The following is a 19,034-nucleotide window of genomic DNA, read 5'->3' on the forward strand; positions in this document are numbered from 1 at the left end:
CAGCAGTGCATCCCTTTTTTTTATTGCTGAATAGTATTCCATTAGCTGGGTATATACCACATCTTGTTTATCTCTTTACTCCTTGATGGATATCTGAATTGTTTCTACTTCGGGCAATTGTGAATAATGCTGCTATGAATATTTGTCTACAACTCTTTGTACACATGCTTTACACTCCTTTTGGGTTAACCACCTCTGTGAATAGAAATGCTGAGTCATATAGTACATTTATGTTTAACTTTTTAAAAAAACCATCAAACTGTTTTCCAAAGTGTACCATTTTACATTTTCACAAGCAATGTTTTACATTCTCTCCAGTTTCTCTACATTATCAAAAATACCTGTTATTATGTCTTTTGATTACAGCCATCTTAGTGGGTGCAAAGTGGTATGTCACTGTAGTTTAAATTGCATTGATGCTGCAAAATAAAGCACTAAATGATTTCTCTTTATATGAAAAAATAAAAATGGGTATAACTACTCAGATAAGCTTTCTTTTGCTGAGGATTAAATAAACTGACTGCCACAATCACAGTATGTGGATATATAAACACCTTTTTTTTTTGTTTCTTTTTTTTTGGTCTGTTTTTTCAGTACAACTGGTTTTCAGGCAGTTTTACCTTCAGATGAACAACATCAATTTTGATGCTTGCTGTGCCCAAACCATTGATTATATGTGAGACCTGCTTTGAGTGCTTTACCACTCCTGGGGGATATAAATTGACTTTGAAAAACTAAAAGCAAGTCAGAAAGTTTCTCCACACTTCAGTTAATATCAATAAAAGTGAAGGAAGCCAAGGAACATTATACATATTCTAGTGAAGAATTTCTAAGTAAAGTCTATATTTGGAAAACAGATTGCCATTCAAGCCATAGATGTAGTGTTTTCTTGACAAAAACATGAACAGATTAAAAAAAAATCTGTGACCACAGTGGAATTGTGTTTATATTAATGAGTTAGTACTACTACTACTTTGAGAAAAACAGCCTATTTTCTCTATAATTTATATCTATATCTAAAGGGTAGTTCTAAACATTCATAAAAGTGAAAAAAAAAGATGGGGCAATTTGATGATTATTTAAATACTGAAAAACATTACTTTGCAGCACTGAGTGGATCTAACCTTAGGGTAATATTTTCATTGTTCTATTAATTAAACAAACAGACAAAAACAACTGAAGAATCCTTCACTACAGGAGAGTCAGTTATTGAACCTTGTTCAGAAGCAACTATTGTCCATTACAAAGAATTCTGTTTTGGAGTTAACTAAACATTATTTTCTCAATTATAAAATGAGGTTAAGGGCACCTGGGTGGCTCAGTTGGTTAAGCATCTGACTCTTGATTTCGGCTCAGGTCATAATCTCATGGTTCGTGAGTTTGAGCCCCGTGTTGGGCTCTGTGCTGACAGCATGAAGACTGCTTGGGATTATCTCTCTCCCTCTCCCTGCACGCCTCTCTCCAAATAAATAAACATTAAAAAAAATAAGAGAGATTAATTCTTCCTACCTCGCAGAATTAAGAAGGGTGAGTTAAATAATATATGCTTGTGAAAGTTGACTGAAAATCATAAAATACCATGTAAACAAAAGGAAAAGCTATTACTATTATTATTATTCTGCCTCTGGCCTAAATTGTCCCTTTTTTCACCATGGTTGGTTTATAATTCTAGAAATACAAATTCTACAAAATTGTACAGGGAACCTCTTTATGAACAAGTGGAATAACTTTCCACACATGTGGTATTAGAGGAAGTACTTGTATGGGCAAAGCACTAAGCTCTAACACCTGGACAGCTTCCTATTACTGAATAGATCTCTGAAAATATACGCTACCAGCTAAACATCTAATAATAGAGAAATGCATAAATTGTCATACTATACCTATTAAATTGGAATATTATAAAACCATTAAATTGTTTTCAAAGCATTTAGTAACATGAGAAAATAACTATGTATATTATATAGTCAGTGAAAAATACGAAGAATACAAAATTGTATGTATCCTGGGGTGGAAAAAAGTGAGATGGATTTGCAGTGTGGGAGGTGGAGTAAGGTGTGTTTATTTTTACTATGTAAAAAAGTAGAGGCCTAGAGAATGTGGCCTTCTCTCATCTCGTATAATACATAGTTAATAAATTAAACTAACATTGTACATACTGTATTATCTCAACATTGTAAAACAAACATTAGGAGGAGACACTAAAATGTGATCAGAAGTTCTCTGTCTGGGTAGTAGGATTATGTGTATTTATTTCCTTCTTTATAACTTTTATATGTAGTTCACATTTTCTACAAAATAGGTTCATATTATTTTTATAAAAAAATGTAATAATATTAAAAAATCTCTCTAGGCAAAACAAAATACAATATACAAAATCTTAAGAAACCAATTTTTAAAAAACATTCTAAGTAGTACATCAAGTCCCCAATAAAAAAATAAACACTTAGATTAAAATCTGGCAATTTAAATCTTGTGATCTTTATGCTTCCATCTCTAAAAATGATATATGAATGTGTACTAGTGTGGGGGGAGGCAATAGAAAGGATAAAATCACTTTCAAAAGAGGTACCATCACAGGACAGCACAGTAGAAGATCATACACTACAGTGACTAGATTGTGGGCTCTGGCGTTAGAGCTGTACTCAAATACTGGCTCTACCAACATAATAGCTGTGTGACTTACTTGATCACTGCTGTTATCATAAAATTGGAATGTCACTTCTACTTTAAACAACCTGGCTAGGAAGAGAACAACATCTTTTTTATTTTCTTTCTTTTCAGAAGTCTACTTATTCCAAATCTGGATTTTCATTTCTGAGGTAAGTACATATGCAAATATGCACTGGGTTGCAAAGTATAATATATTTCTTAATGTGTATAGTGTGTGTGTCTCTCTGTGTGTGTATGCATATTTTTTATATATACAAAAAATGTATATAGTTTTATATATATATAAAACTAGACACATAATGGTCTATAGAGGAGATGAAAGGATGCAGAAGAGAAATATTATTCCAATAAGAAGCTATTTCAAGCATTTTTTTTAGAAAGAGAGACTTGTTCTTTTCAATCCTCAAAGTAGATGCTGGTCAGTGGCAATTCTGCCTCAATGTTCTAAAAAATATAATGAATGGAAAGCAATCTCAGCCTGGACTTATAAAACAATCTGGATTTAAAAATCTGCTTGGTTTGAAAAAATCATCTATGAATATGGTAGGTAGAAACAAAGACTGGGTAAAACTAAATACAATAGAAATTACTTGGGATATCTAGAATGTCATTGTCACCCAAAATTTTTCTGTTTCATTGATCTATATTTTGATGATTACTTAATGGTGGTTTGCAGAGTATATATATATTTTTATTATTTGTTTACATAAATGGGTATTTTTGTCTTTTCGTATCAACAACCCTAATGTGGCATTTCCCTGAAAATTTTTAGTGTGTTTTGCTCTGAAGGGTAATAAGCATATCTGTTATTATGATGGTGCTTTATTCTGTCTTGGTCAGCAGCACTATAGCAAAACTTGGTCCAAAATACATGTAGTGACAACTGTATCAGTTGGAAAGGATTCAACAACATGAGTGACCTCCTTTACTCTCATTCTAATATTTTCTTTTCTTTTTAATTTGTGTTTTTAATGTTTATTTATTTTTGAGACAGAGAAAGACAGAGCATGAGCAGGGGCAGGGCAGGAGAGAAGGAGACACAGAATCCAAAGCAGGCTCCAGGCTCTGAGCTGTCAGCACAGAGTCCAACACGTGGGCTCAAACTCATGAACCATGAAATCATGACCTGAGCCAAAGTCTCATGCTCAACTGACTGAGCCACCCAAGCACCCCTCATTCCAACAATTTCTATCATTCCCAATGTCTCTTACAGCATTGGAAAGTCTGTTACCCAACCATGGAGCACACTGCCAACTTGTCTTCAACTGACAACACCCCAAGACTAGTTCTGTTTTAAGCAAAAGGTACACAAAGGGTCTTTAGACTCACAGAGCAAGATGTGGTAATAAACTGCCTTTTCAGGCTAGCAGGAGCATTTCATATGTTTCCCTCAAAGGTACAGTCTTGTTCCATGGCCTCATATCTTTTAAGCCTGGGTTCTAGTGTGACATTGTCCATATCCTCTGACTTAACTTCTGCTTTGTTTTCCAGTCTAGCATTATGATCCTAATTACATCAGTTTCTTGAACTTCAGGTCTCTTCTAGTACAATCGAAATTTTAGATCTACCTCAACCCCACTTGCTCTGTGCAATGCCTATTATTCAGTTTGACGGGGAATAATTCTTTTTTTTTTTTACATCAGAAATGAACTCAATAGAGTCCTGCTGATAATCGTGGATTAATAATAGTTTATAATAAGGTGGAAATGTCCAGAATTGAGATTATAATGTTAGATACACAAACTCAGCTTTTTCTATTCTAAAACAGTGGTTAGTTATCTAATCAAACTAAATTTGCAAAAATAGTCAGGCCTTACATAAATTATTTTAGCATTTTCCATTCTATTTCTTAATTTTACTCCAAATAAGTTTAAACAGCTTTAATTTAGAAAATATTTTTTATCATTTGTTATATTAGTCCTCTAATTTTCCCTATCAGTTCATAACAGAAAATAAAGAACACCACACGATACCAGCAAAATAAAATAAATATATACTTTCAAGAAAGGCCAATTCCAGTAAAAATGGTCACATAAATATATTTCTTTTTTTTTTTAATGTTTTATTTATTTCTGAGAGAGAGACAGAGCATGAGCAGGGGAGGGGCAGAGAGAGACAGGGAGACACAGAATCCGAAGCAGGCTCCAGGCTCTGAGCTGTCAGCACTGAGCCCAACGCGGGGCCTGAACTCACGAACCACGAGAACATGAGCTGAGCAGAAGTCTGACGCTTAACTGACTGAGTCACCAGGTGCCCCACAAAAGTATACTTCTAATAGCATAAAGAAACAAGGCTGACTTTCTGTAAAACTTTTTAGTATTAGAATTCTTCTTGGATGTCCATTCTGAACCTCTCAGAGCAAGATTAAAGCTTGTTAGTCTGCCAGAATTCCTAAAAGTATGTTTTGGGAGATAAAATGTTTTGGGGATAAAGTATTCTATTTAGAAACTAGGTCTGACTTCATTATTCATGGTACATATTGATTAACATATAATCCATAATTTAATATCTTTAAAATATTTATCTCTGAATATGTTATAGCCGTACATCTTGTGGCCGAAGGCAGATTATAAGGTGTGCTGTAGGAGATAAACATTTACACACTCTAATTGGATTTTGGTCATATATCTTTTATAGAGCTAATAATTTGCTATACTGAACATATTCTGACATCATTAAAGTTATTAATAAGACTTGAGCCTTACTAATGTTAACAATTATGAATTGCAAAAATTATTTGAATTTCATCTGTTTTCTGTTAAGAGGTAATTCCTATTTCCAGATACTGATACTATGATCAAGGCAGAGTATTCTTACTTAGGCTAAGCCATCATCATCTTATCTAAATAGAACCTGATTCATATACTTGCTGATTTGTCTTCCTGATGTGAACACTGGCCTGTGTTTGATCTTTAGCAAATAGATGTATCTCCTTATTTCTGCTAAAAATTAAATGTAAGATAACCTGACAGGTAGATAATGTTGCCAGCTTAAACAACTCAACATCAGTTTTCTCCTCGATAAACAAGCATAGATCTTTTAAACATGGTGTAAAAGCAGGCTTTAGCTATAACCATTCTATTGGTCTTTGCCATGGTGTTTCATTTCTCTGAGAAGATGGTGAAGTGTAGTGTGAGACTTTGCATGGTATTAACTAACTCATCTTCAGTTTCTGATTCCATGGACAGAAATCATATATGCAGCATAGGAATCATTTTAGCAGCACAGTGTCCTTTAAAGTCACTCTTGTAGTGGCACTTCTAAAATTAGAAGATGTAGGTGTGGAGCTCTGAAAAACTGATTTTGAAATGTAAATATTAAAAAACTATAATTCTTGACTTTTTTCAAACTAATACCTACAAAACCTACTTTTCAGATCAACTGGATGTAGGTCTTCCTGGCTTCGTAAATAGACAAGTATCTTTTGTGTAGATGACATGTCACTATATGATCAAGAACTCGCCTTAAGAAGAAGTTGAACTTGTTGAAATAATAACCGTCAGAACGAATAGGTGGATAAAATCACTTTTTTGTGTGTGGTATCATTCTGCCACTGCTGAGTCCTCCAAGGTGACACTGCATGGAGCTGAACTGATGGCAGGGACTCTCATGTGAGGGATAAGGAGAGCAGTGAGTGAGTGCTCGACTTCTCCATCTGTGTGGGATGCTGCGGGAGAAACGCATTTCTTCTCAGTAACACCCAGAGTACTGAGGCAGGAATTCTATGACTGGGGGGAAGGATGGGAGGAAATGAGGACAGAGGAAAACCAAGGGGCCATAAGAGAGAGCAAGAAGTGTAGAGCTGTTGTATTCATGCAAGGTCAGAGAAAATCCCACATATATCAGGACCAACAAACAGTATTTTCCACCTGAAGGTGCAGAGTTAAGATTTCAGTAGGCATCTGCTACTACTTTAATGTAAAAGCAATAGCACCAAACTACAAGGGACATGAAAAACCAATGAGACATCTTATCACCAGAAGATACCAGTAATCCTCCAATAACTGAATTCAAAGGCATAAATTTTGTGATCTAGTTGATCAATTCAAAATAGCTATCCTGAGGAATTCAACAAGCTACAAGAAAACAGAAAGAGAATTCAATAAATGTAGGAGAATTAAGAAACTTGAGAAAGAGACAGAAATCACAAAGAAGAACCAAACACACTCTGGCGTTGAGGAAATCAATGAACGACATGAAAAAAATTTCAGTAGAGAGCATCTATATCAGAATAGACCAAATGGAAGAAACACAATAAGTGAGTGAGAAGTTAGGAACTTTGAAATAATTTAAATAGAAGAACAGAAAATATAAAGAAGAGTGAAGAAAGTCCATAAGATCAATGAACCTGCATCAAATGTACAAATATTAGAATAGTGGGATTCCAGAAGAAGAGATGGAGACAGAAAGTTTATTTAAAGAGACAACAGCTGAGAACTTCCCAAACCTGGGTAGAGACTTGGACTGTTCATGTTCATGAAGCTAATAGATCAGCCTCTTATGCCAAAGACACATTACAATGAAACTGTCAAAAACCAAAGAGAAAGAGAGAATCCTAAAAGCAACCAGAGAAGAAAAGATTGTAACATACAAAGGAATACCCATCAGGCTATGAGTGGAATCCTCAGCAGAAACCCTACAGGCTAGGAGAGAGTAGGATGACATATTCAAAGTGTTAAAAGAAAAAAATGGCCAGTCAAGAATGCTCTATACATCAAAGTTATATCTCCAGATATGAAGGAGAAATAAAGACTTGCCCAGACAAATAAAAGCTGAGGGAGTGCATCACCACTAGGCCCACCTTGAAAGAAATGCTAAAAACTTCCTCAAGCTGAAAAAAAGAGGCTAGTGACATAAAAATGTATAAAAGTATACAGCACACTGGTAAAGGTAAATACATATAGGGAACTCTAATTCTGAAAAAGGATAGTGTGTCAACCACTTAACTACAGTATAAACGTTAAAGGAAAAGAGTATTAAAAATAACTAGCTACTATAGTTTGTTAACAAATACACAATATGAAAAGCGATAAACTGATATCAAAAATATAAAAGGGGGAAGTAAACGGGTGACATCAAAACTATACAAGGGAATATTAAAAGGGTTGAGCTTTTCTTTGTGATTGAAGTTGCTGTCAGCTTAAAACGGACTATTTTATCTATATGATGTTTTACGTAGGCTTCATGGTAACCACAAAGCAAAAACCTAGGGTAAATTCACAAAAGACAAAGCAAGGAGAAACAGAGCAAACCACCATGGAAAATCACAGAGGTAAAAGAAACAATGTAACTATAAAACAGCCAGAAAGCAACCAATACAAAGGCATTAGTCAGTCCTTACATAGCAATCTAGGCATCTCCTGCTTTTCAAAAGTTGAAGTTTGCATTATGCTCCTTCACTTTTACAAAAGACCTATGTTAGTACCTATTTTTAGAAACCAAAAGAAATCCAAAGAGGATTTTCACTTTTACGAAAAAAGGCAGAAAGCAAAAATAACACTCTATGTTTGTTTTACAGTGAGCTACTGTAGAGGCAGCCCACACCCCAAGCAACAAGAACGGCACTGCCAAGATCCTGCCCCAGGAACTATACTCAGCATTTTGCATCAAGCAACCACAGCTTTGAACTATGTCTGTGAGCATCCGTGCTTTATCTCAATTGATTCTGTGTACCTGTTAGCAAGATGTGTCCTAAAGTATCAGAAAAGAGGTCTGGGAATGCTCATAAAATGTCCCATATGTATTAGGTAACTGCTTTGCTTTATACCATTTTGGCTTATGAAAGATTTCATAGGAATGCTCTGCTTTCAGATAGCAGGGGGAATCTGTAATTACTCTAATTGCAAATGTATTGGATTCACCAATCAAAAAGCACAGAGTACCTGGACAAATTTTTTTTAATTAAAAGACCCAACTATATAGTATCTACATGAGACTTCCTTCAGATTCAAGGACACACACAGGCTCAAAGTGAAGGGATAGAAATGATATTCCATGCAAGTGGAAATAAAAAAAAAAGCAGGAGTAGCTGTAGTTCTATCAGAAAAAAATAGACTGTTAGCCAAAAATGGTAATTAAAGAAGGCCATTATATAATGATAGATAGGTGAATTCATCAAGAAGATATAATAATCATAAATATATATGACATATATATATGGTCTTGGCAATAATTTTGGATAGGACATCCAAAGTATGAACAAAAGCTAAAATCAGCTGGTGGGACTGTATCAAACTCAAAGTCTTCTTCAAAGAATAAATAATCAACAAAATGAAAAGACAACCTATAGAATGAGAGAAAATATTTGCAGACCATATACTGGATAAGTGGTTAATACCTAAAACATATAAATAAAGAACTCTTACAACTCAAAAAGAGGAAAACAATCTGGTTTAAAAATAGGCAGAGGAAATCAACAGACATTTTTCTAAAGAAGACATCCAAATGGCCGACAGGTACATGAAAGGATGCCCAACATCACTAATCATTAGGGAAATGCAAATCAAAATCATTATGAGTTTTCACTTCACACCTGTTAGTATGGCTATCATCTAAAAGACAAGAGAGAACAAATGTTGACGGGGCTATGGAGAAAACGGAACCCTTGTATACTGTCGGTGAGAATGTAAATTGGTACAACCACTATGGACAACAGTATAAAGGTGCCTCAAAAACTTAAAACAGAACTACCATATGACCCAGCAATTCTACTTCTTGGAATTTATCTGGAGAAAACAAAAACTAATTCAAAAAGATATCTGCACCCCGTTGTTCACTGCAGCACTATTTCCAATGGCCAAGATATGGGAAACAACCAAAATACCCATCAGCAGATGAATGGCTAAAGACGAGTGTACACACACACACACACACACACACACACACACACGGGAATATTAATGGAATGTTATTCAGCCATTAGAAAGAAGGAAATATTTCTATTACCAGAACGTCTATGATTCAAAATATAGAGGATACAGAAATATATGCTTCTTTTCATACCTATGAATAATGTATAAAGCTTACTTTATACCAGATTCCCCTAACACCATTTACTATTTCACATAACTCTACTATCAAAAAGCCACAATACCTAACAAAATGTTTATTTTGTTTATATCTCTAGCAAGTGGTATGACTGCTTTCATTTTTTTCATTAATATTTCCTTTAGTGAAGGGTCTATTGGTGACAATTTCACTCAGTTTTTGCCTATGTCTTTATTGTACTTTCATTCTTTTTTTAAATATTAAACTAAAAATATCTATTTAGTGAATGAGTTGTTTTTCTTGAAGTACAGCTGACACAGTGTTACATTAGCTTCAGGTATACAGCATAGTGTTCGACATTGCACCTTCATTATTGAAGGATATTTTTGCTAGGTTTAGAATTTTAAGTTTGCAGTTTTTCTTTCAAAAAATTGAAAGGTGTCATCCTATCAGGTATTGGCCTAAGTATGCCTTCTTAAATGTTTCTGTTCAGAAATCAGCTCTGGCCTGATATTTGCTACTTTGAATATACTCCAGTTTCTCAGCTGTTTTAAGATGCATTGGTCTTTGGTTTTTATAATTTTATTTTTATTCATTTATTTATTTTTGAGAGAGACAGAAGGCACACATGCATGTGTAATAGCTGGGGAAGGGCAGAGAGAGAATATTAAGCAGCCTCCATGCTCAACATGAAGCCTGACACAGGGCTCAATTGCCATCACCCTGGGATCATGACCTGAGCCAAAATCAAGAGTTGGATGCTTAACTGATTGAGCAATCCAGGTGTCCCTGGTTCTTTTTTATTTTTTTTTTTTTACTTTTAATGTAATGTACCTATGTGAGGTTCTATTGTATGTATCTGGTTTGGAATTTGTAGCATTTCATTAGTTTGTAGCTTGGAGTCTTTTGATAGTTTTGGAAACTTCTTAGCCATTTCCTGTCAAATACTACTTATCCTAAATCTCTTTCTTTTTGGGGGACTGAAAGTCTAGTCACGTGAATCTTTGCATCCTATTCCTTATGTTTCTTACCTGGACGTTACATCCTGTTGTTTTTAACTGCTTCATTCAAGATGTTTTCTTCTAATCTTTCAGTTCTCTAATTCTTTTTTCTGCTCTGCAGAGCTGGAATTTAAGCCTTCATTAAGTTCTTGATTTCAGTTAACGTACTTTTCAGTTCAATACTGTCTTTTAAATTCTTTAAGTTTCCAGTCACAGTCTGAAATGATCAGTACTGTCTTTTATTTTCATGAGTAAATTAAGCAGAGTGATGTTAAAATTTGCATCTAACAACTCCATTATCTTGATCCTCTGTCAATCTGTTCCTGCTGACTGTTGTTTCTCTTGTCCTCTTGCTTCTCATGCTTCTCCATCTTGTCTTGTTTTGTCTTATGCCTGGTTATTTTTAATGGATGTCATATAGAGACTGTTGTAAAGATAATATGCGGACTTAGGATAATGCTACCTTCTTCCAGAAAGGATTTATATCTGCTTTGGTAACTGGCTAGAAGCAATCTTGAGTCATTTTAATTCAAGCAAGAATTGAGATGATTCAAATCTGGCTTCTGTCCCTAGGGGTACCAGAACCTTACTTTTAGGGAGTAATCTGTAAAGGTCCCAATCTAATGTCTGCTGGGTTTATCAGAATTTTCCTTTCCTTGACTAGCCCTAGATTCTAGATTTTGTCCTAATAGCTCCAAGAGTCTCTCAAAAGCTCTGCCCAGATTCTTGGCCTTTCAGTGACCTCTTAAAGAACTGGCAGACAGATGATACTACTGGAATCATTTCTAGGGGAAAACTGGCTCCAAATGTTGAACTCACTATTTCTTCCCGGAACTGGGACCCATTCTTCTTCATTGCCTGAGTAACTCTCTGATGCCTTGAGGAATATATCTTAATATTTTGACCAGCTTTTCTATTTGTTCTCAGAAGGAGAGTGAGTTCAAATAAGCCAGCCCTACCATATTATCTTCATCTCATAAGTTTCAATATGTGATTTTATATTTTCAATGGTGACTTCCTTTTTTACCTCATTACTGGGTGCTAAAGTATTTTTTAAATTAATAAAATAGCAACAACATTTTGTAAATTCTATAAAATGGTTTCACATCTACTATATCAACTATATTCGTAGATGGTAGATGACTTATCATCATCCTTATTTACTGACAGATGGGGAAACCGGGCTTAAAGGGGCCTCTTATGGTTACACAGAGGATGAGAAAACACTAATATCTATTTAATTTTACTGTATTTTCTTATTTGTTTTCATGTTTACTTTCTGTCTTCCCCCTCTAGAATATAAGTTCTTTGAGTACAGGGGCCTCGATTTTCTCTTGTACTGTTCTATTCATATGGCTTAGAACACAGTACCCAGAATGTGCTGGATGGTCAGTATATGTTTTGAACTGAAGGATATGAATGAAGGATAAAAGGATGATCATTATACTTTTTGTGTTACAATTCTGAGTAATAAAATTTTACACTTATATAGTACTATGTAGTTTATAGTAATTTTTAAATTCTATAAACTATTCCTATTTATAACCATAATCTTCCTCACTTTAGAGTCACAATGAAGTTAAGGGACTTATTCAGCCACAGAGCCAGTAACTGGCAGAGCTGGCACTCTGAATCTCATTCTCTTACTGCAGCTAGAATAGGCGAGGGCTACTTCCACTAGGTACCATTGACTCCTTATATATATTGCAATGACTTCCCTTGGTTATTCACAGGATCGTACACCTATGGGCATTCAATATGTATGTCAGCTTCCTAATGTTTAATTTAAAATGGAAATATTTGATTGAAAAGAATGCTGTAGCCTTTAGTTGGTCTTGAAATTTGTGTGTGTAGAGCACAGAAAATATTTAAATTAGTAAGGAAATACATGATGGTTGTCACTGGAGGCCTAACAATGGTTAAATAGAGATCAGAGTATTTGTATTCCATATACACGGACATCTTACTGAAAATAAGTAAAATGGGATCTAAACCGGGTTCCTAGTCCATACAGAGCACAGCTGAATGCATATGAAGCCAAAATATTATTAGTGAGATCTATTAGGAAAATAAGAAGGAATCGTTTCCTTTGTTAAAAAGTTAGTTAAAAATGAATTAGCACATGTTTACTGGAAGCATCAAAACTGAGGAATAAATAGCTGATGCTATGTAATATGACAGATAACTCTATACAAAAGAAAGGTTAAAAATGTTTAAAATCAAGATCTTGCAGACACAGAATCAAGAGGACTGTAAAGGACAAATCACTGCTGAGGGAAATAGGACAGATGGTGAGGCTAAGTAACTGGGTATTTGTTCTTGAGTGATTTTGAAGAAATAAAGAACTTGAGGAGAAAATATGGAATAAAGTAATGCATTCAAGTTAAGCAGATTCATTTTCTTTTTAAGAAAACAGCTTTCTAACATTAGAGCTAATGTGTTAAAAGACTATACAGATATTTTACAAGACATTACATTATAAAAGATGTAGAAATGTTAAATCTGATACATGGGAACACAAATTTCCTTAAAAGGGCATTTTAAATCTTGGAACGGAACTATCTAGTAAAGTAAGACAAAAGGGAGGGGCTTCCAAATGTTTAAATCTAAGAAGGAAATAATACTGCATATTATAACAGGTAGCCAATTAAGGGTGAAGGCTAGAAAGAACAATCCCTATTTCCATCAACATGTGGACCTAATAAACAACCGACTCCTAAATGATACTTCTGCACCTGCATTTTACCCTTCTAACTTCACTCCAACATTCTTATAAAGGATCCCTAGAAGGGCTGAGTGATACCTCAGAGTCCCCAACACTGCTCTTCTTTTCTAGTCTTAGGCAAGGAACCACAATGGAAAGAAAGGATTGTAAACAGTTCTCTGAGTGTGCTAAGACTCAGTGTTAAGTGGGCTTTATGCTAGGGACCTAAATGCATGGGACATCCAGGACCTCTGAGAGAGGGACCTGAGAAACTAGATGCCTAGAACTGTCTCTGGTCCAGCCTTTGAAGGCTGTTGTAAACTTGTTGACAAGTGTGTGTATTACATAAACCAGCCATTCACTAAGGAGGAAAGCACTGAGATTATTAGGAAAAGAACCTGCCTGGACATCTCCACAAAATGTGCCTCTGACTAGAGTAGCTCACCTGTTGGGTGTCCCAGAAACTCCTGTAATGAAACCTAGCATGAGCACAGACCTATCTGCGGACACAAAGAAATACAGTAAAGTGCTTCAGGCTGAGATTGAGAGAGGAGGGCAAAGGACAGAGGAAGAGGAAATTAAATCATATTATATTTGACCATAAGGGTTATGATTTATGTTTAAAGAATGGGAATGTGTATTGGAGTCTTACTGCCTGGGTTTGTGTACTGGCTTTACCATTTACTAGCCATGGAGCAAATTATTAAGCCTTAGTTTCCTATCCTCCCTGTAGTACAGGGATGATAAGAGCGCAAACCTCACAGAGTTCATGAGGATTAAGAAAGTTAAAATATGGAAAGTACTTAGAACATGGCCTGGCACTCCTTCCTTTCCCTTACTTGCACTTTTTATCCCCACCTTCGCTGAAGGATTGACTACAATAAAAAAGATGACATTAGGGATAACTTATTTTACTTCTTATCAATCACATGTGGCAAAAGCTTTGATGAATTTCAACTAAATAAGATTTGAGGACTGTTCTAAATGTTCACATGAGGGGTGCCTGGGTGGCTCAGTCGGTTAAGCATCCGGCTTCGGCTCAGGTCATGATTTCATGGTTCATGGGTTCGAGCCCCGTGTCAGGCTCTGTGCTGACAGCTAGCTCAGAGCCTAGAGCCTGCTTTGGATTCTGTGTTTCCCTCTCTCTCTGACCCTCCCCTGCTCGTGCTGTCTCTCTCTGTCTCTCAAAAATAAAAAAATTAAAAAAAAATAAATGTTCATTTGACTACCTCATATTGTGTTATATTACTATCACTGTCCACATTTTCCATAAATAATTTAGACTGGGTTGCCCAACATTTTTGAAAAAAAATATGTGAAGTAGAAAACTAACAGATGGGTAGAGCTATTTTGAATAAACACAAGGGGAAGAAGAATTCAATAGCTGCTAATATGGCACAAATAGGAAATTTGTATTAAAGAGAAATCATAATACAACAGAAGGCTGTTATGCTTATAGATGGATTTAAAACATAATTAAATCCCTTAAACAAATACTATATTGAATAAAAAATAAAATACAGCAAACCTAAGCAGTTTTGCTAATGCATCCAATAATACCAAAAAATCAAGAGGAACGATGTTGAAATGACTTTTAATTACATATAGTCAGAACATTTTCAAACACATACAAAGAAAAAGAGAAGGTGAAGTCAAGCATTTATTATGACAAAGAATAAGGAAGAAAACAGAACTGAAAGATTTAATACTATCCATTTTTCCTAAAATATAATCTAGAATTAGGGAAAAAAGCACTTATTTTTAAAGAAGGAACCTATAAACCTAAATTTTACATATTCAGTTGATTTTTACTGAATAATGTAACCTTTATATAATTCAACTCAAACGAGAAGTTAGAGAGTAAATGGTTCAAGAAAGAGGGTTCATACCAATGTACTCGTGATATTTGATAAGTAGAAGCTCAATAGACCTTGCAAGGGTCATGAAGAGCTTTCTGGTCTCCCACTGTTTAAAGGGTAGAAGGCAAAGTAGTTACCCTGGACAAGTGTTGGTGAGTAGCTTGACTTTATCTTGACGACAATGCTTGCAAACATAAGTATGATACTTATTTAAGAATACTCAAAGGAAAGGACTGCATAATGGTCGAGATATATTTGCAAGGCACAGATATCTTGCTATGCTAATACAATAGCTTTTTTGAGATAACAGAAAACGGGTAAAAGGAGCTGGGCCGATAACATTTATCTACATTTTAACAATGCTTGCAACCCTGTGCTGCATATCAGCATGCTGAGAAATTAAGAGATGAACCGTATAAATGATGCAATAGAATGAATTACTAGTGGCTTATAAATTGGAAATACAGGATTATTACTCTTTCAGATGCAGAAATACACACACACACACACACACACACACACACACACAGATGGACTTCAGGTTTCAGTTTGTAGCTAGACTAATTATGTGAAATAAAATAAATGCAGCTTATACATTAATCATTTTCAGGACGGGTTTGTGTATAGCATTCAAGAATCTAGACAACACCTAAGAAAAACATTTTGGAAGCAAACAACAACAAAGAATGCAACATACCTTTTATCGTTTGAAATCACTGTCACACAGGCTCTGTTACCAACAGAATTTTTCTTCAACATTTGTGGTTCTAATTTTCCATGACTTTTGGGTGCACATAAAATTCAGTGAGCTTAGGTAAAGACTTGATAAATCCACTGGCAAATATTGACAGTACTTTGAAATTCCTTTTCTTTTTGAATTGCTATAATCCTTTAGAGAAATAGCCTAATGGATGCGGCCTTAGAAAAGAGACATAAGAGGGGCGCCTGGGCGGCTCAGTCAGTTACACATCAGTCTCTTGGTTTTGGCTCAGGTCATGATCTGATGGTTCATGAGATAGAACTCTACATAGGGCTCTGCACTGGCAGTGTGGAGCCTGCCTGGGATTCTCTCCTTCTCTCTCTGTCCCTCCCCTTCTCTCTCTCTCTTTCAAAATAAATAAATAAACTTAAAAACTTTATTTAAGAAAAGAAAATAGACATAACAAAGTTGGTTACACTTTCAGAGAGGTTATTTAAAATCAACTGCAAACTCAAGGTAGGTTATTTAAACATGGATTAAAAGAAGGAAGGGTAAACTGGTCATTCGTTCATTCATTTCATAATTAAGGAACTGAGTATTTATTATGTATTAGGCATCATGGATATTAAATCTGCCACAATCCTAGAGTTTAGACTCTTGTTAGGATGCTAATTAAAATAGCTATAATTATAAGGATGTGCTTTTCAAACAGTTCTCCAGTACTGAAATGAAAAACGTTACTGTATATCACAGACTAAACACAAGGTCAGTTTGATTTCTTGAATGTCTATATGAAAGAATATTTTCAAAAGAATTGCAATATAATATTACGGTATCTATAGTTACTTAAGAAATTCTTAATAAAATATTTTTAAAAATATGTTTAGAAGTGATAATGAAAGAGACTACTGTAATCAACTGTTGCTATGTAAATGAGGGGTTCTGAAGTATTTTTAAGTTTGTTTTATTAGGGCAAGCATTACATTATAAAATATAATACAAAAAGCATTATAAAATACTATATGTTTTTCATAATAATAAATCACCTAACAATTTCAATATCTGTGGTCACCACATCAGTGCCATCCTTTTTTCAACTGATGATGACTCCAATTAAGATGTGAATTAATGGGATTAGAATAATAACTATTACAACTTACATTCACTCAGTTGGTAATAAGTACTACACTTGTAATTTACAGTACCACAGTGCTTTATAAGGGCTATTATGTTATTAATTAGTTACATTGATCAGAATACCACATAACATAGCAGTACTAAAATATCGTAATTTGCTTAGGCTACTTTGCATCTAGTATTACATTATGTTCTATGGGTGACCATAAGCTTCACTGAGAGCAGATAGATTATTTCTACTAACAATGTCAAAATGAGCACTTCAGAAAGTCAAAAGAAGAGAATTCTACTGAGGATTCTTGCTATAGGAATTTACTTGTTTTCTCACTATGCCATAAAATTAGTTGATCTAGGACAAAAGCATAAGGTCAGGACTTAGAGGGGTCAAATAAGGTAAGAACACTATCCATTTATATGTATAAATTAGTCCACATTTAGTTTGAATCTACTTATTTGTAGGGTTCTGCCATCTAAATCTAGTTTCTAGTTGTGGTTTTTTTGGTTTGGGGCCGTGGCTCGAATGGAATACTGTTTTGAAGCACTCTAAACTATCATACTTAAACATTTTAGGTTTGACTGGGTCTCAGCCTCCACTGGAAATTAGAAGTGCAATTTTTTTTTTTCTGGTTGTCATAGTAAAAGATACGTACTAAGATAAAAATTATAATTTTCAGGTTTAGAACAATGGCACTCAAAGCCAATTATTTTGGAACACATTATTAGGTTTCAATTCTTGAAAACTCACAGAGGAAATAAGTTACTCTGCTAATTAGCCAGTAAAGTGACATGATTCAGTCCAAGTGGATCATCTACTTAACTCAGTAAGAAAGATTTGCCTGGATCTTGCTTTAAGCAGTGTATTTACAACCATATATCTAAAGCCTCTGTGAAGGAAAACTGTAAAATATTCACTCACATAAGTCATAGTAAACTAAAGGGAAAATAAAAATTTGTTAGGGGAGATAAAAATGTGGTAGATTTCTTTATGTAATAGTTTTGGTGGTATCTTCAATGTTATTAAGAGAAAATATTTAATCTATAAAAGTTATGGCATGAATTTCTGAATTTGAATTATGGTAATTTCTGACATTTCATATTTTATAGTTCCCTTTGAACAGTTTTGTATTTTGTATTTTTATTATTATTTTAATGTTTATTAATTTTTGAGAGAGAGAGAGAGACCGAGAAAGAGAGCAAGCAGAAGAGGGGCAGAGAGAGAGGGAGACACAGAATCCGAAGCAGGCTCCAGGCTCTGAGCTGTCAGCACAGAGCTCGACATGGGGCTCAAATTCATGAACTGTGAGGTCATGACCTGAGCCGAAGTCAGACACTTAACTGACTGAGCCACCCAGGCGCCCCTAACAATTCTTTAATTTAAAGTATTATTGACAAAGGGACTTTCCTTCATTACTGCTAAAATATTTCAAAAGGTACAGATAAATTCACTCCATTGCTATAACTGATTTCGATAATTTGTTCACTTTATAGTTAAGTCAGAAAGAAACAAACCAGCACCAGCATTATTTTATAATTTTCTATCTTTCCAATGTCCCTCAAATAGATAGTAGTATGCATATAAACTAATTGTATACTAGCAAACAGTATCCAAGAACATTGAATATAGTGTGATATTGTGTCATAGTTTAGGTTCATGAAGTAGCGCAAGGTACCCCTTGAGGCATGTGATTATAACCTACGGTTTATCCAAGGAATGAATGAAGACAACCATGCCAAATAATGATTTCCCGACAGAAGGACTGCTTCGTAACAAAATGAACACATGCTTTTACCTTCCTCCTTTCTTCTCTTTGCTTCTTCTTCATTTCTTTCTTTTGCTTTCAATGCTTCATCAGCTTTTGCTGAAACAAAAACAATGGAATTTTGTACTTATTTTATGTCTGTATCATAAAATACTGAAAATATTGGGGAAGGGATAAGAAGTTCATTGCATATTTTTTGTGACCTAGTCAGAA

The 19,034-nt window shown here is 34.7% G+C and overlaps 1 protein-coding gene across 1 annotated transcript in view; it reads right to left on the bottom strand.

Annotated features, from left to right (window-relative positions):
- RSRC1 (arginine and serine rich coiled-coil 1) overlaps positions 1 to 19,034 on the bottom strand; it is a 395,751-nt gene that overhangs the window by 57,158 nt on the left and 319,559 nt on the right. Inside the window, exon 7 of the mRNA XM_029939988.1 lies at positions 18,852 to 18,920. Within this exon, the coding sequence (XP_029795848.1) occupies positions 18,852 to 18,920 (69 nt within the window). The remainder of the gene's footprint in view (positions 1 to 18,851; positions 18,921 to 19,034) is intronic.

The sequence above is a fragment of the Suricata suricatta genome, chromosome 5 (assembly GCF_006229205.1).
Source record: "Suricata suricatta isolate VVHF042 chromosome 5, meerkat_22Aug2017_6uvM2_HiC, whole genome shotgun sequence".
In the NCBI taxonomy this organism is placed as follows: domain Eukaryota; kingdom Metazoa; phylum Chordata; class Mammalia; order Carnivora; family Herpestidae; genus Suricata; species Suricata suricatta.